We start from the raw sequence: 24,798 nt of genomic DNA, 5'->3' as shown, positions 1-24,798 counted from the left end.
ACGTCCATCATTGATGGGCGTGCCTTGGAAATTGGAACACGTCATCATCATGCGAACTAGGGGTGAAGTAATCACCAAAAAAATCTAAAATCATGATGATTAGGGGATTTCTTCCCGATATTCTCTTGATTTTTTGAAAAATTAAACTCTAGGTTTTCCCCCTTTTTGTCTATAAAAAGCCCAAAGCTTTCTCATTCCTCCCTTACACTCTTAAAACTCCTAGAAGCTCTGCCATTTTGAATTCAAGCTTCAAGTTTCTAGAAAAACCAGAAACTTTTCTTCTTTTCTCCAAACTCTTTGAAAGCTTTCTCCTCATCACCGTTGTACTCGCCCCCGCAGTTTGGCTAGTAAGCATCACACTCGCCGTTGTCCGTGCCTAGAAACGGAGCCAGAAATTTCTTCTAATGGGGCCAACCGAAAACAACTAAGAAAACCTTATTATAGTATGGTTATACGCAATATGATATTAAGGATGATTTCAAATACTGATGTATCACACTTTCAATGTTACAAAAATTTCAATATAGTAGTGGAAAGTAGCAAAGTGATGAGAAAAATATAAGTACATGGAAATACTTTGTCAACTTGTACACTTTCAACTTACAAAAATTTCCATATAGAACTTACATTCTCCCACTAGAGCAAATACTTTGTCAACTTGTATAGTTTATATTTAATATGGAATGAATTTGAATTGGCCATGAGATTAGTATTTGACATTTCCTCGATTTACCAGTCTCTGTCATTAACAAGTATTCATGAGAATTATCGGGCAACACACTTAACCTTTCAAAGAGTATCGTCCCCATAATTACTTACAATGAAACTAACCAACGCATGAGACTCCAACAAGATATAAAAACAATGTAAGACATGGTTGGATATGTATTTGTAATATGTCAAACATCTGGTCCCCTTAAGGATTGAAAACAATCCCAATGCTTCTGAACGAAGCCCTTAGGTTGTTTTTCCTTCATAATATTTCAAGATCATTAATCATCATGCATAAAAACATTCATGCATTATCATATCTATATGTTGTATACTTTTTGGGAGCTTTAACAACCTTACATCATTTTCTTTATTAGCTAAGAAGCCTTTATTGCTAATACTTAAATACAACTTCCAAAACATGAATTGCAACTAAAGAAAACTAACATTTAAAATAAATCTGATATGCAGCTCCCACTAATTTCCTACATCAATTTGCTCCCACTGGTTTCTTGCATGAGTTTGTTGCATCACAATCACCCAATACCCCCATGCTCGTGACATGCTTCTTGAAAACTGCCATGGGAACAACCTTATTCAATGGATCATCAATCATTGAATTCGTCTCCAAGTAATCAATCTTGACCAAACTAGCTACCACTTTTTCTTGAGTAATGGGATACTTGATATCAAAGTTCCTTGTTGCATTTGACCTTTTATCATTCTAAGTGAAAAATATAGCGGCATTGTTATCATAATAAATCTATATAAGTCTCGAGATTGAGTCCACCACTTGTAGTTGTGTTATGAAATTCTTCAACCAAATGGCTAGATTCAATGTTTCACAATAAGACAAGTATTCTGCAACCATAGTTGAAGTAGCCAGAGTCTGTTGTTTTACTCTCTTCCAAGAAATTGCTCCATATGACATTAAGAAAACATAGCCCCACGTTTATTTCATATCATTTGGACAACCCGTGAAATCTAAGTCACTATAACCTTCTAAAACTATGTTTTATGTCCTTCTATAGACTAACATATGATCTTTGGTCCTATGTTCTTCTGTACACTAACGTATGATCTTTAGTTCTCTGAAGATATCTCAGCACTCTTGGTGTTGTGTTCTAGTAAGTCTCTCCAGCATTGGATTGGAACCTACCAAGCACCGAAATGGTGAAGGCTAAGTCAGGCCTTGTGCACACTTGTGCATACATCAAACTACTAACCAAAAATGCATATGGCTTGTTTTCCATAATCTCTCTCCAAGTCAGTATTTGGGCATTGCAGCTTACTCATTTTATCTCCCTTTTGATATAGGCATTTTTTATTTCCAAATGAAGACATTAAATCTTTCCATTACCTTTTCAATGTACACCCTCTGTGACAATCCCAGTAAGCCTATTCTTCTCTCTCTTTTGATCTCAATCCCTAGGACATAAGTGATCTTTCCCAGGTCTTTCATCTTGAAGTGTCTTTGCAACAAAACTTTGGTTTCATCCAACAAGCTATGACTGTTTGTGGCAAGCAAATATTTCATCCATATAAAAACTAGAATGATAAAAGTGCTTCCACTAACTCTCAAATAAACACAATTGTCTGAGGGGTTCTCTATGAAAACATTCCTTTTTACAACTCGATGAAATTTTAGGTACCATTGTCTTGGTGCATGTTTTAATCCATTTGTCTGCTTTTGGATTCAAGATGGCTTGTTTGAAAGTCCAGGATCATCGAACTTTGATAAATTGAAATCAGACTTTGCCAAATACATAAAATATGATGAGAATGTTGACTTTCTCACCCTATTTGATTTCCTCAAAATGGTGGAACATCACCAACTGCCAAAACTGGTGAGTCCAGTCAGTGGTTGCTACCTTTTGCAGCTGCTTCCTCCACGTGACCTTCCTGATTTTCTGCATGTTTCTCACCATTAAATAATACTCCAATTTCAGTGCCATGCTCTAGTCGGCGGTCATTGCCACTTGGAGTTGTCACCTCCATGCACCCTACATTATCATCACTTTGATGCTTACCATGCAACAACACATCAATATTACAATTGCCATGTTGAACGACAAAATCATCATTATAATTACCCTCACTTTCTTCCACTTGGTTTGGAAATTCAATTATTGATGTTGCATTTTATCAAATTGTTATGTGAATGTATTTTGTATTACATAACTGAAGCTGTACAGAGGTATGAATTTAAATAAGAATTGTGATTGCTATTCTAGGTAAACTGGAACTAATTCTATGCTATTACAATCATCTCCTACAATCACTCCAAGATGGATTAATGTATCCTACAAACACTCCAAATCATATCAGATAGTTAACTATTTTATTTCCTTTAACACTCCCAATCAAGTTGGAGTGTGGATGTCAATGGCACCCAACTTGCTAAGATGCGAGTGGAAGGCATGTGCTCTTAGCGGCTTCATAAATATGTCAGCTATCTGATTCCCTATTTGCACATGAGTGGTCTTGACTTCTCCCCGTCGAATACTTTAACGGATTATGTGACAATCCAATTTTATGTGTTTAGTCCGCTCATGATACATGGGATTTGCTGCAATATGTAAGGCATCTTGTTTGTCGCAAAACAATCTCGTTGGCTCAGGGGGATGTACACGTAAATCTTTCAATAAGTACCTTAGCCAAGTAAGCTCACAAGTGGTTGCAGCCATGGAGCGATATTAAGCTTTTGCTGAAGATCTTGCGGTCGTGACTCGCTTTTTTACTTTTCCATGATACAAGTGACTTACCAAGAAAAATGCAAAAGACTGTCATTGATCGGTGTGTGATTAGACATCTAGCCCAATTCGCATCACAATAGCCAATCAAATTGAGTTGGTTTCCTGAAGAAAACAATAAATCTTGTCCTGGTGCTTCCTTTAGGTATTGGAGAAGACGGTGTGCTGCCTTAAGATGATGAAGCTTGGGTTCTCGCATGAACTGGCTGAAAGTGTTCACTGCATACGTAATCTCTGGCCTTGTGATTGTAAGATAGATCAATTTCCCAATCAAACATCAATATCGAGTTGGGTCCTTGAGAGCATCACTTCCTGTTGTTGTCAATACCAAATCAAGTTCCATAGGTACTTGGCAGGTTTTACTCTAAGTAAACCGGCTTTTTCCAATATATCCAGGGTATATTTACATTGACAAATGGAAATCCCTGCTTTTGAACGTGCAACTTCTACACCAAGGAAGTATTTTAATGGTCTGAGATCTTTAATTCGGAAACAACCACTAAGAAACTTCTTGAGGTTACTAATTGCTTCATCATCATTCCCTGTAATGATCATGTCATCAACATAAAGCAACACCACAGTAATAGAATTTTCATGAACCTGAGTAAACAACGAGCAATCAGCACGTGACTATTGGAAACCAATTTCTTGAATGGCAGATGAGAATCGTTGGAACCAGTTGCGAGAAGCCTGTTTGAGTTTGTATAAAGACTTGTGGAGTCGACAAACCATGGTCTCCCCTTGTCGATGATAACCAGGAGGCGGTAATATATATACTTCCTCATGTAGTGCACCATGAAGAAATGCATTTTGCACATCCATCTGGTGCAAATGCCTATTCTGAACAACGATAATAGTTAAAAGACAACGGACAGTAATTAGTTTAGCAACCAGAGTGAACGTTTCTTTGTAATTGATGCTATCATGTTGAGTGAACCCCTTTGCGACAAGGCGGGCTTTGTACCATCAAAATGGTACTTGATCTTGAAGACCCATTTGTAAGTCTAATAAGAGTTGCACACTTGTTTAGCACATGCATGAGGGATTGAGATCATAATAGTTTGTATATGACAATACTTGTTGGTTATTAAGGAATGTATAAAGACTAAAATATAACCTAAAGAAGTCCCGATGCAATTGGTGTTAACCATTCTGATGTGGATGCTTTGGATATTAGTGATAAGGGTTATCAAACTGATGACTTTGATAAGGATTACATGATGGGAAATATCCTTATCAAAGACCACTATTTACAATATAAGTAAAGGGTCCATACTTTCAAATAACACATGAAAACAGAAACGTCAAGCCCCATTAATTGACAGTGCATACAGTTAGTGTTGAGAGGAGAAGAACCTTTATTTTCTGCTAAAATGTCTTTGCAAGGTTAGTGGTTAATTGGATATGTTGAGTTTTTTTTGTTTCCGCTATATATAATTTAACATTTGGTATCAGAGCACTTCACATATCATTTAACCTTATGTTGAAGGCATCAAGAAATTTTTCTTGTCTCGCAGGTTACAGAACTGGTAGTATATCATTAGGGAAATATATATGAACACAAAGCTATCCTTGATCATAAAGACATATATTTTCATTCAGTTGTACATACCAGTGATGGTGCTTAAATTCAAGACGTGATCACTGGTCATCTAAAGAAGATCATTCTTTCATGCTTAGAATTTAAGCGGTATATCACTTTACATACAAATGTTTGAATCGAATTACTATTGTCAAGCCACAAACATTTATAATTTTGATTACAGAAATTCGAATGTTGGTTATAAAGGTGACATGATTAAAGAAAATTTTCATATAACTCGTTAATCCAAAGATTTATGGGTCTGTGATATAAAGATTGGGGATTAAAGATTAATATTTTCATTCTATATGAATACAGCATTGAACCTAAGTTCCATAAACCTCAACACAGTTGAACACCTCACCGGTGTCAACAATAAGAAGTGGAAACAAGATTTGGAGATACTTTTGGGTGTCATGGATATGGATCTAGTGCTGAGAACCAAGGAACCACCAATGCCAAATGAAGGATGCAATTCCAGCCAGAGATCCAAGCATGAAAAATGGGAGAAATCGAACAAAATATGTCTCATGATAAACAAAAGGTCTATGATTGATGTAGTTCATGGAGGTTTCCCAGATGCAACTAATGCAAAGGAAAGATAGAAACTGGAAACTTGATGAACTCGCTGACAACCATTAGATATGGTGAAGGTAGTCTCCGTTAGTACATTCTCAAGGTTACCGACATTGCTAGGAAACTTAGAACACTCGAGGTACCCATTTCTGAAACATTTTAGGTCCATGTCATCATGAATTCCTTGCATGATTCTTATACTCAGTTGAAAGTATCCTATAATGCACTGCAAGCAAAGTGGGATGTCAATGAATTAATATCTATATCTGTGGGTGGGGAAGTGAGGATTAATAAGGAAAGGGCTGAAAAGGAAAAGGGTGAGTCGGTGAATTTTGTTCAGGGTTATGCAAAGAATGCCAATATCAATAACTTGGATACTACCAAAAAGAATTTTGCCAGAAACATTCCTCCCTCTAAAAAGACCTTCAAGGTTAATAACTCAACAATTTTTAAGTGTTATTTTTGCAAAAAGGCAGGCCATATGAAGAGAAACTGTCCTAAATACAAGTCATGGCTTGCCAAACAAGAGGCAAAGAAAGGTAAAAATATTTTTTTCAAATGTTTTTGCTTGTTTTGAGTCCAATTTGATTGATATACCTAGCAATGCTTTGTGGCTTGACTTTGGCTCTTCTATTCACATTACAAATTCATTGCAGGACTTCATCACAAAGAAAACACCAAATAAAGATGAAGTCAATAGAAGAAGAGTTGAAGTCAAGGCTATAGGCACCGTTAGGCTTAAGTTTGGTTTTGATTTTTATTTAGATTTAGACAATGTTGTTTATGTACCTTCTATGAGAAGGAAGTTAGTTTTAGTTTCAAGGCTGGTATTGTTGGGTTTTATTTTACTATAAATAAGATTGACTTCAACCTTTTTTTTATAATTCTTCTCATGTTTGCACTGGTTTTATAGTTGATGGGATGTTTACGTTCAAATTAAAACTTGATCAAATTGTTTTAAACATGGAAGACCAAAAACTTAAGCCACAACAATCTTCAAATCCTTGGCACAAAAGGCTTTGTCAAATTTCAAAAGGAAGAATGGAAATTTTGGTTAAAAATGAAATCTTGCCATCGTTAAACTTTGAAGATTTTGATTTTTGTGTGGAGTGTGTCAAAGGAAAATTAACTAAGTCTAGAAAGGAGGGATCAAATCGTAGTAATCAAATTTTGGAAATTATTCATACGGATATTTGTGGTCCCTTTCCAACAAAAACCATTTAAGGAAACAAGTATTTTATCACCTTCATTGACAAATTTTCTAGGTTTTGTTATGTATACTTAATTATGAAAAATCTATGGCACTTGAGGTTTTTAAAATTTATAAAAATGAAGTTGAAAACCAATTGGAAAGAAAAATAAAGATTGTAAGGTCCGATAGCGGAGGGGAATACTATGGTAAATATGATCAAGCCATTTTTCTACAAAATAATGGGATTGTTGCCCAATATACTACCCCAAGAACCCCTAAGCAAAATAGGGTGGCAAAAAGAAGAAACAGGACATTACTTGATATGGTAAGAAGTATGATATGTAAGGTAAACTTGCTAGAATTTCTATGGGGTGAGGCGTTGAAAACTGCAAGCTATATCCTCAACAGAGTTCCTACAAAATCAGTGGAAGGAACACCGTTTGAATTGTGGGCAGGGATGAAGCCCAATTTGAACCATCTCCACGTTTGGGGATGCAAGGTAGAGGCGAAGATTTACAACCCAAATGCTAAGAAGCTAGATGCCAAAACCATAAGTTGTTATTTTGTGGGGTATGCAGATAGATCAAAGGGGTATCGCTTTTATTGTCCTAATAACAGTAGCAAGATTGTTGAAACTCGAAGGGCCATTTTCTTCAAGCATTTACAAGAAGAAGATCCTGGAATAAATTTGAAGGGTTCTATTCTCAAGGAGATAGCCACTGATAAAACTAATGTTAAGAAACTTGCACCACAAACAATAATGATCGACATCATTGGGTGTGCAGAAGAAGAATGAGGCATTGACGATCATGAAGCAGTAATTACAAGTGAAGTGGAAGAATTTTAAAATGAGCATGTTCAAGATGATGTTGCAACAAATAATTATGGTGGAGTCGTGAATGAGAATGAGCAGCAGCCCATTCAACCCTTAAACCTAGTGTAGCATGTTGACATTCTTTTAAGAAAGTCTACTAGGGTATGAAAGCCTACTATTCTAAGTGATTTTGTATACTTGGCTAATTATGAAGAAAATTTATTAGAGTTTGAAAACCCTACTAACTTCAACGATGCAATCTCGAAGACAACTCAGAAAAGTGGATTGAAGCCATGAAAAATGAACTCAATTCGATGTACGACAATGGTGTATGGGAATTGGTGGAACCTTTTAAGGGTGTCAAACCAAAAGGTTCAAAATGGGTGTTCAAGATGAAGAGAGACTCCAATGGTAATATCGAAAGGCACAAAGCAAGATTAGTGGCGAAAGGATTTACTCAAAAAGAGGGTGTGGATTATAAAGAGACTTTTAGTCCAATATCAACTAAAGATGCTTTTAGAGTGATAATGGCTATGGTAGCACACTTTGATTTGTTTTTACATCAAATGGATGTTAAAACGGCTTTCTTAAATGGTGATTTGGAGGAGGACATATGTATGAAACAACCAAAAGGGTTTCAAGAAAAAGGGAAATAGCACTTGGTATGTAAACTTAAGAAATCCATATATGGATTAAAACAAACATCACGACAATGGTATTTGAAGTTTCACCATGTAGTTAAAGAATATGGTTTTATGGAAAATCCATTTAATGCTTGTATTTATTTAAAGACCAGTTGGATGACACAAAGTGTTTCATGAAAAAGAGCTTTGAGATGAAGGATTTAGGTGAAGCAAGGTATGTGTTGGGAATTGAAATCAAGAGAGATAGACAAAGGGGCTTGCTTAGATTGTCACAAAGAAGATATATAGAGAAGGTTTTAAAGAGATTTAATATGTTGACTTGCGGCATTACTGAGTTACCTATTTCAAGGGGTGACACATTAAGTAAGGAGCAGTGTCCAAAGAATTATTTAGAAAGAGATGCAATGAAAGATAAACCATATGCATCATTGGTAGGAAGTCTGATGTATGCATAGGTTTGTATAAGACCAGACCTTGCATTTACAATAAGTGTTTTGGGAAGATTTTAGTCCGATGCTGGAGAAGCACTTTGGAATGTCGGGAAGAGGGTTTTAAGATATTTACAGAGGACAAAGTCACATATGTTAATTTGTAGGAAGACTGATCATTTGGTGCTTGAAGGGTATAGTGATTCAGATTTTGCAGGGTGTTCGAATGACTTAAAATCAACCTCTAGATAAGTTTTTATGATGGCTACAAGAGTTGTTTCATGGGGGAGTGTCAAGCAGGACACAGTGACATCCTCCACGATGGTTGCTGAATATCTTTCCTGTTGTGAAGCTGTAAATCAAGCAGTTTGGTTAAAGAATTTCATCATTGGCCTTCGTGTAGTGGACTCAATTTCAAGACCTACGCAGCTTTATTGTGACAACAACGCTGCAATCTTTTTCACAAAGAATAACGAAATGTCCAATGCAACAAGAAACTTGGATATTAAATTTCTGGTTGCTCGTGAAAAGGTGATGGAAAGGTTTGGTGAAAGTTGATTATTTGGAGACAAGTTTGATGATTGCAGACCCATTGAACAAGGTTGTCCCTGCTGTGGTGTTCAAGAAACATGTGAAGAAGATGAGAGTATTGGCTGCTTTTGATATCGAAGAATAGTGGAGTGGAGGTGAATGCTTTAATATTTTGTTCTTTGATTGTAGTATTTTGGTTTTTCATATTACATGCATAAAGACTTTGTAGTTCAATTATCTTAGTTAATAAAGTATTGTGCTGCTTAGTTGCAAAGGTTTTCCCATAAAAGTGCAGTTTTTGGGTATGATGTAGTACATTAAATTGTTATGAAAGAAAGCAACTTAAAGGCTTCAATTCGAAGCAATAAAGAAGGACTAGTATACTAGTCTTAAAGAGGACCTTAATGGAAGATGTACTGCAGAAACATTACATTTTATATATCTTTCATTATTTTCATATCTTGTTGGAGTTTCTTATGATTACTAATTTCATGATTGTAATTCTGGGGATAATATTTGTGTATTAAGATATGATTCCCTTTAGTTCTTCATGGATATTATCTTTTGACTGAAACTTGTAATCATGGATTTTGTTAATACTAAACTCATGGCCTTTCAAGTATGTTCCCATATCAGTAAGCATTTGTATTAAACAAGTGTTGGCTCTAGTGGGAGGATGTAAGTCTAATAAGAGCTGCACACTTGTTTAGCACGTGCATGAGGGATTGAGATCATAAAAGTTTGTGTATGACAATACTTGTTGGTTATTAAGGAATGTATAAAGACTGAAATATAACCTAAAGAAGTCCCGGTGCAATTGGTGTTAACCATTTTGATGTGGATGCTTTGGATATTAGTGATAAGGGTTATCAAACTGATGACTTTGATAAGGATTACATGATGGGAAGTATCCTTATCAAAGACCATTGTTTACATTATAAGCAAAGGGTCCCTACACTCGCACAACACACGAAAACAGAAACATCAAGCCCCATTGATTGACAGTGCATACAAATAGTGTTAAGAGGAGAAGAACCTTTATTTTCTGCTAAAATGTCTTCACAAGGTTAGTGGTTAATTGGATATGTTGAGTACTTTTGTTTTCACTATATATAATCTAACATCATTTGCATCCAATGGGTCATTGGCTAGGCAAAGGAACCATAGTTTGGTGTGGTTGTCTTCAAGAGCTTGAATCTCAGAATTCATGGATGTAATCCATTTGGGGTCATGACGGGCCTACTTATAAGAAGTTGGTTTGACCAGGTGAGATATGTTGTGTACAAATGATTGGTGAGCATAGATAAACGAGAGTAGGAGACGTACCGTTGAAGTGGATATCACATACCGGACATGGAGGAAGGGATGGCGCTGGGCATAAGCAAAGCAACATGATGAGTCTGATAGTCACTGAAACGAGCAGGTGGATTTGTAATTCAGTCGGATCAATGAAGTAGAGGAAGAACGGGCTGGGGTGGAGGAGCGAGTTCTAGTGGTGGTAATTAGGTGTCTGGTGTGAGAGGTGAGAGGTTCTCTGTGTTGTGTGTGTGAGAGTTTGAACTTGTAAGGTTTGTAGATGGGGAATAGGAAGATGATAATAACGAGGTGTCTGTAATAGAGTTTGAATTTATGGGTGTGTAGGTGGGCTTAGATTTGATGGTGTAGGTGTTTTGGCTGAGACTAAAGGAGAATTTGTGTCATCATAAGGAATGGGTAATATTGGGGAATTTAGTTGATTTTTTGGTGGTGAGGTAGCAAGCGAAAAAATGTGCTCGTTAAAAACGACGTCACGAGTTGTGAAGATTTGCTTGCTATCAAGGTCATAGACTCGATAGCCCTTTTGGCCAAGGGGATATCCCATAAAAAAAACAGTGATGTGCATGTGCGTCAAACTTGTGCGAAGGAGTAAGATTGGTGGCATAGCATAAACACCCAAAAACCCAGAGATGAGAATATTGAGGTGATGTGCCGTGCAAGGGTTCATAGGGAGATTTATGTGAAAGTAAGGGTGTAGGAAGGCGATTTATTAGATAACAAGCGGTTTGGATACTTTCCCCCCAAAACTTTAAAGGTAAATTGGCTTGAAAACGTAATGCATGACTAACATTCAAAAGATGCCGATGTTTGCGCTCAACCACCCTGTTTTGTTGAGGAGTGTGAGCACAAGTATGTTGGAAAATGGTGCCATAAGCATCTAAAAACGCACGCATCGATACAAATTCACCCCCATTGTCGGCACTAGAACTTTAATTTCACGATTAAATTGTGTTTTGACCTAAGAAAAAAATGATTTCAACAAGGCTTGTTTATCGGGTTTAAAAATGTGAAGCGAGTAAAATCATCTACAATAGTTAGGAAATAACGTGCTCCGGAGTGTATATGAATTTTGTGTGGTCCTTAAATATCACAATGAATCAAATCAAAAGGTGCAATCAATTTTATTGAACTTGAAACAAAAGATAAGGGAGTTTGCTTTGCTAAAGGACAAACATGACAAACATGCATAGAATCAAATATGATTTCTAGGATGGCCTAGGATAAAAAGTGAAGAGGGGCTGATGATGGGTGTCCAAGACGTTGGTGCCAAAGTCCCGAGGTGCGGTTAACATGATTAGCTAGGTGAGGTTTTGGGCTTGGTGTGAGGTAGTAGAGCCCATTAAAATGCTTGTTCAAGCCAATCGTCCTCTTCGCATCCATGTCCTGCACAACACAAAAATTCGGATAAAATATCACGATACATCTCAACGCCCGAGTTAATTTACTCACATACAACAAGTTCACACAAAATTTTGGCACCTGTAAAACTCCATCAAGAGATATCTCTAGTGAAAATTTAATAGACCCAGTGCTTTCAATTGTAGCTTGTCCTCCATTTGGTAAACCAACAAAATCATGTTGTGTTTTAGTTTTATTATGACTGGGTGATAAATGAGAAATGCAATCTGTTGCCCCGTTATCCATAATCTAATATAATGTTGAATGCGGATCATGTTGTGCAATATTGTAGGTGGGTGTATATATACATGTTGCATGTGCGAATGATTGATCTTTATCGTTCTTATTGAAAAGTAGAGCCATGAGTTGATTGTACTCCTCAGTTGTGAACGTTGGGTTGTTAGAGGTAGATGCCTTGGTTGTATCAATGTTAGTGGCTTGTGACTGAGGTGCATCAACATTGTGGGATGCTAGATTTGTATGTTTATTCCTGGGCTGCTCATTATTCCCATGCCATTTGTGACCTTCAGGAAATCCAATAAGGAAAAAGCAATGTTCTACTGGATGTCCTCCTTCACAGTAGCTGCATTTGAATGTCTTGCTTGAATTGGAATTGCTACCACCAGAGCATGTTTTTGGCGTTGTCAAACAACTTATTTGCATTGCTTGGGCAGCAGGTTCACGACAATGTGCCACGTGTATTTGGTGTTCGTGTTGTAGAATCAACCCATGGACTCGTCGTGTATCTGAAAGTGGACTCATCATCAAGATAGAGCCTCGTATGGTTGAGTAACTCTCGTTCAACCCCATTAAAAACTGCATGACCTTCTCCTTTTCCTCCCTTTCTACACATATCTTAGATCCCTCGCATTCACAAGCAATTGGCTTATGGTATGATGCCAATTCATCCCAAAGAGCCTTCAACTTTGTGTAATAATCTGAAACGGATAGTTGTCCTTGTCGAATTTGATAGATCCTTGAATCGTTTCCTTGCTAGAATCAATCCTCAAAATCCTTCCATGCTACTAATGCAGATTTGTAGTAGAGTATACTGCGAGTTATATTGCCTAGCACGACTGCCAAATCCATGACAAGACCATGTCGTTGCATCTCTACCAAATTGAATACTTGGCATCAGTGATTGCAGGGCTCTTGATTGATCCATCAATAAACCCAAGTTTGTTCTTGGCGCTGAGAGCAGCTCCGCTGTCCATAGTTGTGTCCGTCAAGAAGCTATGAGACTAAAACAAAACTTGGTGAATCTGAGTGGTGTAAGATGAGAGGATCGAATGCGTGTGGCATCACCTCTGTTGGTTTTTCATCACTTATGTTAGATGTGTTTAATGGAAAGAATTTGGGTTGTGTTTGTAGCGAAAGTGGAATGGGCTTCGAGAGTCACCAAAATCGGTGCTCTGATGCCATATCAAATTGTTATGTGAATGTCTTTTGTATTGCATAACTGAAGTTGTACAGAGGTATGAATTTATACAAGAATTGAGATGTTATTCTAGGTAAACTGGAACTAATTCTATGCCATTACAATCCTCTCCTACAATCACTCCAAGATGGATTATTGTGTCCTACAATCACTCCAAATCATATCAGATAATTGAATATTTTATTTCCTTAAACACATTCCGATTGTTTTTCTACATTACCCCATTTCACTATCTTCCTCAAATATAAAATTGTCAGTTCTTGTGTTTGCATAATCGTCCATCTCTAACTCCATCAACAACTTGGTAGATTTGTCCTACAAATCACACTCCTTACCATGTTCCTTAGAGGTCTATTTCTTCTCTCAGCCACTTCGTTTGGCTTGGGATTTCGAAGTGTAGGGTATTGAGCTACCATTCCATTTTCTTGTAGAAAAAATGGCAAAATGACTAAGGTGTCTGCCAGTTTGTGTGTATCTACCATGGTATTCACCTTCCTTATCAAACCTAACCACTTTAATTTTCTTTTCCAATTGTTTTTCAACCTCACTTTTGTAAATCTTAAAAGTTTCAAGTGCATTTGATTTTTCTGAAATTAGGTTATGAAATATTTATGTTCCTCTGTAGTTTGCATGGGAAAAAGACCACAGAAATACGTGTGGACGATTTATGAAGTTTCTTTGCTTCTTGTTGAGACTTTCTTTCTACTACTTGTCATTTTTCCTTTAGCATAATCCGCACAGAACTCAAAACCATTAAAAATTTAATGGAGGCAAAATATTATTTTTGACAAGTAACTTTATCCTTTGTTTTGAAATATGACAGCCTCCTTTGCTTTAAGTTTGATTATTGTTGAGTCTTAGTATGTTCATTTTGAATGTTAAAAATAAATTCGACTTTGTTGAGTTTTTATATGAAACATGCCATCATAAAAATAAAATAAAAAATAGTACCAACTTGAGAAGATTTGTAAAATATGTTGAAGCCAATATTATTTATAGTAAAATAAAAACTCAACAAAACTAACTTTGAAACGGAATCAGCTTCCTTCTCATGGAAGGCACATAGACAATGTTTTATAATTCTAAATAAAAATCCATCTTTAGCCTAACACTTCCTAAAGCTTTGACTTCAACTCTTCTTCCATTGCCAACTGAAAATTTGACTTCATCCTTATTTGGTGTTCTCCTTGTTATGAAGTTCTACAATGAATTCATAACATGAATAGAAAAGCTAAAGTCAAGCCACCATTCAGTGCTTGGTATATCAATTAAATTAGACTCAAAACAAGCAAAAGAGTTTTTACCTTTCTTCATGTGGCAAGCCAAGCCTTATACAAAAGTAAGGTTTGAGAATCGATGGCTTGTTAGGTTTGGTGTTTCTTTTAGGAGAGGGAACCCTTTTGGTAGAATTCTTTCTAGTAGCATTGGTGGTTTAGGGTATATGTGCCTTGGTGGTACTTCGTACATAGTTCAAAGACTCGATCTTCTCATTTTCAGACTTTTTCATCCTTTCCTTTTCACTCACACATATTGAAATTAACTCATTCACATCCCACTTTTCACGCAATGCATTGTAGGACAATTTGAGATGTGTATAACTATCAGGCAGAGAATTCAATGTCACATGTACCAAGAAAGTTTGAGAGATTAGTACGATCTCAAGAACTTGCTTCCATTTCTTGTAGTTGACACCAGTGAGTGGTTCAACTATATTAAGGTGCATGGAGCTTGGATTCATAACTGTCAAAGGACATAGTTCAAGTATTAATCTTTAAATCCCCATATTATAAATCACCTTTTCAACATCTTTGGATTGATGAACATGTGAAGACTTTCTTTAATCATATCACCTTTATAACCAACATTCGAAGAATTCTGTAATCAAAATTATAAACCTTTGTGGTTTGACAATAGTAATTCGATTCAAACATTCGTACATAAAGTGATATATTACTTAAATTCTAAGCATGAAAGAATGATCTTCTTTAGATGACCAGTGATCATGACTTGAAATTAAACACCATCACTGATATGTATATTTGAATGAAAATATATGTCTTTATGGTCAAGGATAGCTTTAGCCATCACTTGATCGTGTTCATATATATTTCCCTAATGATAAACTACCAGTTCTGTAACCTGCGAGACAAGGAATATTTTCATGATGCCTTCAACATAGGGTTAATATGTGAAGGGCTCTGATACCAAATGTAAGTTAATTGTGCAACGGAAAAACTTATTCACAGTTATCAACTTTAACCGCTTACCTGTGGAAGACATCTTCTCAAAGAACTAGGATTAAAAACTGATGTTCTTTTGCAACTCTACACAACTGAAAGCAAGGCTCTCTCAATAGGGCTTGAGTTTACTGTAAACTTGCGTGTTTAGTGAGAGAACAGGGACCTCAGTTTTATACTTCATACGATGAAATTCAATAAGGATCCCTCCCATTAAGTGATCCTTATCAAAGAGTAGCCTTATCACCGTGAAACACTTATGCATTATATCAGCCAGAAGAGTTCTAGTTTTATCGAGAACGTATCTGAAACTTTAAGTAATACAACTCCTGATAAGTCTACCACAAGTGTCACTCAATCCTAATCTCCTTATCATTCCAAATGTCTTTAATCAAATCACCAAGTGTTTGCTCTCATATAGAACTTACATGAACCTTACCTGAGTTCGAGAATGGAGCTTGAGGCTCACGGCTTCAATGGAGCTGCACTCATGGTGTTCCGATGATGCATGCAAGAACATAACTAGTTTCCCCAAGTCCCATAGGTTTTGAATATCAAGATTTGGGGTTAAATTTGTGAAGGAACGAGTGGTGGTGGCTAGTTTTGATGGAGCTACAGAGAGAGAGCTTCGAGAGTTAGAGAAAGGGAGCGTGAGGGTGCAGGAATGAAGGAGGAGCCGGAGTGGGGTATAATCCCACTTAAAATCGTTTTAGGTGAAATTACAATTTTGCCCTCTCACATACTTCGGAACAGAACGTAACTTCCATAACTTTGAAATCGATTTCGTTATCGTCCATACTCGTGAGTCCAAAACCAATTTAAGGACACGAAGCAAGCACAAGAAATTAAAATTTGAGTCGAGGCTTGATAATTACTCAAGACACCTAACTAAGAGTATTTTGGTTATTTTATATGAATTTGAGAATAAAATACAATATTTTAAGGTATAGGTTGTAATAGCTGGGATGAAAATAACTTTATGTATTAAAGTTTGACAATCACAATACTTGAAGGCAGTATAGTAAGAATTACCCTTTAAAAAATGTTAGTTTTTGGCGCGTATATATTGTTAGATGTTGTTGGGTCTCCTAGGTTTTCAAAAGCTTTGTTTAATTTATAAAGCAGCATCCAAGCTTTTTATAGCTCCTTTTTTTCGATGTTGGACCTTAATTTAGGATCCTACTTTCATGGACGACGTCGTGCTTGCATGTTGTGAGTCTTTGCGATTCGTTCATGCACATGCACTTTTGTGTAAAATACACATCGCCTTTTTCTCTTTGAGCTAAACAAATTGAAGGTATATGCACGAAAAGGGCAACTTTTTGTTGGCATTTCTTTACACTTTAGTGCGGATTTGTGAAAAGTCCGGCGCCACCCCATTTGACTTGGCGAATTCATTTTTTTTTAATGGCTTAATTGGATTAATGGTCTCGTTGTAATAGAGTAGTTGGAAAATAACCCCTGTAGTAAAAAAAAAAAAAAAAGAAGAAAAAAAAAAAGATTTAAGCCCTGTAATGAAGTCTGCTAGGATTTAGGCCAAAATTAAAAATTTCCGCCAACACTCTGTTAATTGTTAGCACATGAGGCTCACATGTAAGACTAGATAGATAAAATTAGCCTCATATTTAAGCCTCATGTGCTAACAATTAATAGAAATATCTGTTTTAGCCTAATGTGTGTGACTCACATGCTAATAATTAATGGAGAGTTGACGAAATTTTCAATTTTGGATATAAATCCTAACAGACTTCACCACAGAGGCTTAAAACCTTTTTTTTTTTTTTTTTTTTTTTACTACATAAGTTATCTTCCAACTACCTTATTACCACAAAGACTAATAATTCAATTTGAACTTTTTTATAAATAAAAAAGTACAAGTGAAGGGAGAAAGTGAAACGTGATCACGAGATCTCACATAGTAAGAAATTTTGGGTTTGAATCTCGAACCACTTCAACAATACGACAACAGATATAAAAACTCACGCTTGCCGTATACACTTTAGTTTCAAGCACCCCGCACTTCTTTTTTGGTCCCACTCTCCTTGCTTGGCCGTAGTTTGACCGTCACAAAATTCTTACATAACAAAAGCAAGAGGCATGGCGGCTAGAGTGACTAATTATTAGTCGCATATTTGCAAGGTGACGTGGAGTAGTTAAGGACGTTTATCTTGTACTTAATATTATGTCGAGTGCGTGTTTACAAGAGTACTAAGAACATCTAGGGCATGTTTACTAATCCGTAATCAAATTGAGAGGAATTGGATTGAGGAGGAATTGAAATGAGATGAAATCAGAATCGGATTCCTGTTGAAGTTGTTTACTAAAACTGTCTGGAATCGGAGTGGGAATGATGTTAAGTTCACATAAGTTGTTTACTAATTCATTTCAATCGGAATGAAAGCTCGGTTGATTACTAAATTGCCCTTACATAAATAAATTATTTTCATACTAATTACTTGAATTAAATTTATATAATAAAATTCATCTATATAAAAATATATAAATAGGTTTTATTTATTTATTAAAAGATGGCATAATGAGTGTCAAATGAAGGGCAATATTGGGATAATAAAAAACAAGTGAGGCATAATTGATAAATAAAATCCATTCCGGATTCCTCAAGTCACAAGGAATTGAAATACCTCCCTTATGTAGGGAGTCCAATTCTTCCAAAATTAGGAGTTGGATTCCTTAATGGGTATGGATCACACATGTATTTTGATTACCCAAGATTACGTAAATAAAAATGTATGCCGTAATCGGAATCTAATTCCATAAATTGATTCCGATTACGGATACGTAAACGTGCCACTAGTCACTATGGGTAGGAACGTAATTTTGAAAAAAAGAGGGGCAAATTCGGGCACTAAACCAAATATCAAAGGTTTCTGACTTTTGCCGGCTTCGTCGTGGTTGGCGGTTTCTCCTCGCCTCGCTATATATAAATACGTTCAACTCAAAAAATGGAAACCAAAAAAAAAAAACCAAATTTGGAAAAAAGAAAGAAAGAGAGAAAGAAAGCGTAGAGTCAGATCCAAAATAGCAGTGGGTAGAAAACGAAAACGAATCGAGGGAGCTGAAACAAAATCAATCGAATCAATTTTGAAAATGGCGACGGTGTCCCCTCTGGCCAAATACAAGCTCGTCTTCCTGGGCGATCAGTCCGTCGGCAAAACCAGCATCATCACCCGCTTCATGTACGACAAATTCGACACCACTTATCAGGTCAATTCCCAATTTTCCAATCTGTTCGTCTTCGTCTCGTTGGATCAATCAATTAAAACAGTCGAGCCATTTTTTTAATTTTATTTTGGTGTAATGTTTTTTTTAATTTGCTTGCAGGCTACGATTGGAATCGATTTTCTGTCAAAAACGATGTACCTTGAAGATCGGACAGTTCGTTTGCAGCTCTGGTACAGATTCCTTTGTGATATTCGGTTGATTTTGTGATTAAGATTGTGATTTATGGGTTGATAAAATGAATGGTGATTGCAAGCTTCAAAATCATATACATGCCAATTTGTTTGAGGCAATGAGGCTGGTGCGATTGTCTGTGGATTGCAATGTGATTGCGTGCCATCCATACATACGCATACGATATGATACGAATAATTGTCTCTTCGTAGTGTTTTAATTTGTTTGTAAGGATCCTAAAATACGTACAATATAGGGGATGACATCTCGATTATGACCATGGTTAACATCTTAATTATGCTACATCATTTGGAGCCAAAAAAGTGAATTGAAGTAGGCACGTCTAAGTTGACAAGCAAATGTGTTGTCCTCTTTCATGTTTGTTTCTATGAGTATTTGGTGAAGCAAATGTTAGGGATTGTTACTGTAACTCAGTTGTTGCTTCGTAAGTTCGTGTTTGTTTATATGACGTACATAATATCTTTATTTTTCTGAACCAAGGTATTGTAACTTTACAGGGATACTGCAGGGCAAGAAAGATTTAGGAGTCTGATTCCAAGCTACATCAGGGATTCTTCTGTTGCCGTAATCGTCTATGATGTAGCCAGTGAGTATTGATCAAGACAAGTTGGGTTTTTTAGAATCATATTGTAAATTCATCAGTTTCCTCTTTCAGTCTGAATCTAATTTCACCCGGAAAACTAGAAAGCTCGTTTATCATGACTCAGCCTCTTGGTTGGTAAACACTAAACAATTTTGTTCGGATAGTTGGAAATCAGATACGCAGAAAACCAACTTTCTTTCCTTCTGCTTCTGTTTGTGTGGTTGCACATCCATGTACGTGGGCACTCTCACCTCATTGCACAGCCATTACCACATGGAACATTAAACTTGTTGAATGTTGCATCATTAACCCTTACTTTCTGCTCCTCATACAGACATTTTGTTTTCTAAATTCCTGGCTAAACCGTCACATGCAGATAGACAGTCATTTCTGAACACTAATAAGTGGATTGAGGAAGTACGAACAGAACGGGGAACTGATGTCATCATCGTGCTTGTGGGGAACAAGACTGATCTCGTCGATAAAAGGTGAGGGCTAAAAGTATTCCCTTCTCCTTGATTTTGCAAACAGTAATGTTGTACTTTTTCTGATTAATAATTCTATTTCCAGTCCATCTTAACCACCCGGACATATACATACAACCAAAACCTACATGGTCAAGATAGGTTTTTCTTCCGCAAGTGAACCATTACCGTCAAAACTTTTAAGACGATATTAAGTCCCGGCCACCATTTGTTGTGTCTATCCAGTCACTTAAACAATACTTAAGTAGTTAATTTATTTTAATAAATTTTCAAAATTGTTCTGACTATATGGTTTTGTTGATCAAACAGGCAAGTCTCGATAGAGGAAGGAGATTCAAAATCTCGCGAGTTTGGAGTCATGTTCATTGAAACTAGTGCAAAAGCAGGATTTAACATCAAGGTAAAGATAAACAAATAAATTTACTGATCATATTTATTTGAGGTATATTTCCCAGTAGGATTTTTCTACTACCTTATTTAGCATGATATCTTCTGATATAAGTATTCATGGTTTCCATCATTTTTGTTTGACTACTATGATTGCAAAATTGCAGCCTCTATTCCGTAAAATTGCTGCTGCTTTGCCAGGGATGGAAACCCTTTCTTCCACAAAACAGGAAGACATGGTCGATGTAAACCTGAAACCGACTGTTAACTCGTCCCATACAGAGCAGCAAGGAGGAGGTTGCGCATGCTAGGCGGCGGCTATTCACTTATTCGAAGGAAAAAAGAGAAAGCAATTAGCATAATCAAAATCCAGCCAACATAGTGATTTACAGCAGTGTGAAGTGGCCTAGGTCTTAATGCTTTCTGTTCCATCATGTATCAGGCGGTTTTCTAAGTGTTCATAGGAAACTAATGGTAGCATTTCTTGTGTTCTAACCTACTAGTAAATGAGAGCTTGGATTGATTGTTATATTTCCTACAACATTTTTTTTTTCCTGCAGTATATATGTGAATTGTGAAATGCTCCCCGTGTGTTTTGGAGCAGAATGTCGAGAGATTACAGCAGCAACAAAGCGTTGTCCCACTAAATTAGCATATCGAGAGATTGAGAAAAGGAGATCATCAATAGCTGGATACCAGAATTGTGTCAAATTGCGCTTTCTGAAAAGATACATTGAAAATGAAACCTGTTGTTCTAGTAAATTACTAGAAACATTGCCCGCGCGTTGCTGCGGGATTAGAAACCCTATGAAAAAATCTGTTTCAAAGCTATAAGGGATTGTCAAAGAAGGTTAATGTTATTTACACTTAATGATGTTTCAACTTTTTGAAAAAAAATTTACATGAAGAGCAGAAATTAGGTGAACGAAGCTCTTAGAATTCTTTGAACCACTTTATGAATAGTATGACCTGTGAGTGATCGATTGTGTAACATAAATTAGTAAGAGAATATAACAGTGTTATATATGAAAGACACAACAAATACAAATTTATAAGAGACACAAAAGATAAGTGTTATTTTGAGATATATGCACAACTAAAATACTAATGTTAAAATTTATATGATTTCGCCTAAACTAACTAAAATGATTTGTTTATTTTGATAGGGCATTCAAAAATTAGACATAATTTAGTAGAGTAATTGCTAGAATGGATCAAACACTTTCAGCAACTAAAAGTTTTATACAAAAGCTTTACAACAGCTTAGTTGGAGAATGCAGTATCTCAAACATATAACTAAAAAAAAAAAACATGATTCGAACTTACAAATTCTACATGGGAAACTGTATAACAAAATGTCAAAAAGCTGAGTACATTGTTTAACAACTTTTTACCAAGAAATGTAAAATCAATTGCAGCACAGCAGGGAAAATGTTAACTCATACCATATGATACAAAATCATAAAAAATAAAAAATAAAAAAAAAAGCAAGAAAGGGTTATTCTTAAAATACCTAAAAAATATAAGTAGATGGATGTTTATGCAGACGAGCACACAAAAAATTAAAGATCCGGAACATCAGAACAATAGTTTGAACAATTTAGATACAAGTTTCAACTCTTAGCAGGAGTTTGAGGTTTAGCTAAATAGAAAAATGTGGTCCAAAGAAACTAAAACTGGATCATGGCCGTGTTAATGAGATATCAAGTATAGAACAATTTTGTGGGTGTAGAAAGCCCAGCAGATTGAATTCTAGTTAATAATTCAATGTGAAATATGGAGAAAGACCGAGACATTACTTACAGAAAGTGAATTGAAATGTGTATCAGTTGTGGCGGCAACACAGGCTAGGGTCAATCAGATAATGAACAACTTCTTCACACTATAAGCAAAAAAGTGTAAACAACAATGGTTAGGAAATCATTTTTTAACAAGTTGACAAGGAAAGAGAAGATTACTACATTTCTTGAATTTCATAGTGGGAGTTTGTTTTTTTCTTCCGTAAACATGGCTTTAGAATAAACTAAAGCTCCAATGAACAAAAATTGAAAAGAATTAGAGATTTGTGGTTCTTACCCAAATTTGAGTCTACCCTCAACAAATTTAGTTTGTGCAGCCTTGAATTAGGATCACCAACTTTTATCAATTAATTAATTAAATATTAATAACCATACTTTATTTCCAAGGTGTCTTGTACCTATGTGTCTACTATATACTTTGATTGTGTGGCAATAATTTTATGCAATAGAAACAATATGGCTGGGAAGGAATAGTTTTATGTGATATAAATAATACATGCAGGGGTTATTCCCAGTTTACAAAAGCCTCTTTTTAATCATTGGAGTGAAAATTTCAGAAACACAACAGTTCAATACCTGCAATTGAAAGAATCAAAGCGTTACAAACTGAGATTCGTTAATTAAAAATGCAAATAAACTCCGCTGCAGAGCAACAAAATTAATTTAACAATCTTATTTAAACTTAGAAAACTTGTACCAAACAAATAAATAAAGGCCTAATTTTCCAACAAAATAAAACAAATTGATAAAAAGAAGCTAAATAAAATAATAATAATAATGAACTGAAAATTTTGAAACAGGTTTTATCAAATTTGCCTAATTTAGGTGGAACGGTATTATCGCCCATCATACCTTGTATATTTAAATTTGTCTGCTGTTTAATTTCATTGCAATTTTAGGTGGTGCAGTATAATCGTCCATCCTGCTCTGCATATTTAAATTTCTTGCTACTTGAGTGGTGCAGAATAATCGCCCATCCTATGTTATGAGAATGGTACGGTACAATCGTCATCCTCATTCATCATATAAATCTCGAACCAGAAGTTTTGAGTGCTTATCATTTTGGCCTGAAGGTCAAAATGAAGAACTTGTAAAAACCAGAAGTTCTAACACTACATCCCCCAAATTACATATTATTGCAAGTTCTTACACATCTTAATTTTCTTTCAGAAAAGAAAATGGCGAACTTGGTAAAACTTGATTACCTTACCTGGGTACTGGATACCAAGATCCATCTGGAAGCAGGGAATCTTGGAGATACCATTAAGGAAGAAAAACAGCTCATCCTCTCAAGATTGGGGCAAAGGCCATGATCTTTATTCATTGCCATCTTGATGAGAGACTAAAGAGCGAGTACTTAACTGTTGAAGATCCGTTAGCTCTCTGAAAGGCATTGAGAAACAGATACAATCACCAGACAACGGTGATTCTTCCAAGGGCTCGCTATGAATGGACTCACCTAAAGATCCAGGATTTCAAGCCAATGGCTGAGTACAATTCTGCGTTGTTCAGAATTACCTCTCAAATGAAGCTCTGTAGGGATACCATTATTGAGGAAGATATGCTGGAAAAGACTTTCAGCATCTTTCATGCTTCCAACGTGCTCCCGCAGCAGCAGTATAGAGCACAAGGTTTCACTAAATACAACCAGCTGATATATGTGCTCTTGGTAGTTGAACAAAACAATGAGCTCTTGATGAAAAATCATCAGTCCTGACCTACTGGATCTACATCATTCCCATAAGTGAATGTTGCTTCCCTCGAAGAGAGTGCCACATCCTCTGGTGGTAATAATCATAAACGAGGACGTGGCCACAGGCGAGGAACGTGGAATGGGAAAGGCAAGAATCATGGCGTCCAGTTTCACAACCAAGTTTCAAGGCATAATTCTGGCCTAAACTTCAAAAATGTAAATCGCCACAAAGGCAGAGCTCATAGGAACAATACTCTTAGAAACTCTGAAGAAGCCTGCCATAGGTGTGGTGGCGATAGGCACTGAGCGCGTACTTGTCGTACCCTAAAACATCTGGTGGATCTATATCAAGCCTCCCTTAAGGAGAAGGGTGTCAAGACCAATTTTCTCAATCAGGCTAAACCAATGGATATACATGATCCAGTGTGTGACTTATCAGGGCAGTTGAACACAACCCACCTAGAGGTCTCAGACTTCATGGTGGAAAAGGGAAACAAAATATACCGGTCTGATTGAATCATTGATGTTTGATGTACTTTTATTATGTTGAACTTGTAGTTTAAAAACTAACGTTTCAGATTCAATAAAAATGGCATTTAAATTTCCTATTATAAATTGCTTTTAACTGTGATTCCCTTACTCAGAGAGCATGGATAAAAACTATGGTCATTCTCAAAACATGAGAAATAGTGGAGATATTTGTCTTGCAGACAGCGCAACCACGCATACAATACTTCGAGATCGAAAGTATTTCTCAAGATTGACGCTTACAAAAGTAAGGGTAATAACAATATC

At 36.2% G+C, this 24,798-nt stretch overlaps 1 protein-coding gene across 1 annotated transcript; it reads left to right on the top strand.

Annotated features, from left to right (window-relative positions):
* The first annotated feature begins 18,610 nt into the window (after positions 1–18,610).
* Positions 18,611–21,042, top strand: LOC137720965 (ras-related protein RABH1e-like). Its single transcript, XM_068460091.1, has 6 exons — positions 18,611–18,846; positions 18,964–19,034; positions 19,554–19,642; positions 20,016–20,127; positions 20,434–20,524; positions 20,679–21,042. The coding sequence occupies exons 1-6, from the start codon at positions 18,730–18,732 to the stop codon at positions 20,820–20,822; spliced, it is 624 nt and encodes a 207-aa protein (XP_068316192.1). The 5' UTR covers positions 18,611–18,729; the 3' UTR covers positions 20,823–21,042.
* The last annotated feature ends 3,756 nt before the right edge of the window (positions 21,043–24,798 follow it).

The sequence above is a fragment of the Pyrus communis genome, chromosome 16 (assembly GCF_963583255.1).
Source record: "Pyrus communis chromosome 16, drPyrComm1.1, whole genome shotgun sequence".
In the NCBI taxonomy this organism is placed as follows: Eukaryota; Viridiplantae; Streptophyta; class Magnoliopsida; order Rosales; family Rosaceae; genus Pyrus; species Pyrus communis.
The sequence above is the reverse complement of the archived record's forward strand: the minus strand, read 5'-3'. Positions and strand labels throughout refer to the sequence as shown.

What these genes read in the sequence shown, in the direction of transcription:
- LOC137720965 (XM_068460091.1), top strand. Translation starts at nt 18,730, where the DNA reads ATGGCGACGGTGTCCCCTCTGGCCAAATACAAGCTCGTCTTCCTGGGC. An exon ending in ACTGATCTCGTCGATAAAAG is followed by an intron (nt 20,128 to 20,433) that starts GTGAGGGCTAAA and finishes TTGATCAAACAG; the next exon opens with GCAAGTCTCGATAGAGGAAG. An exon ending in AAGCAGGATTTAACATCAAG is followed by an intron (nt 20,525 to 20,678) that starts GTAAAGATAAAC and finishes GCAAAATTGCAG; the next exon opens with CCTCTATTCCGTAAAATTGC.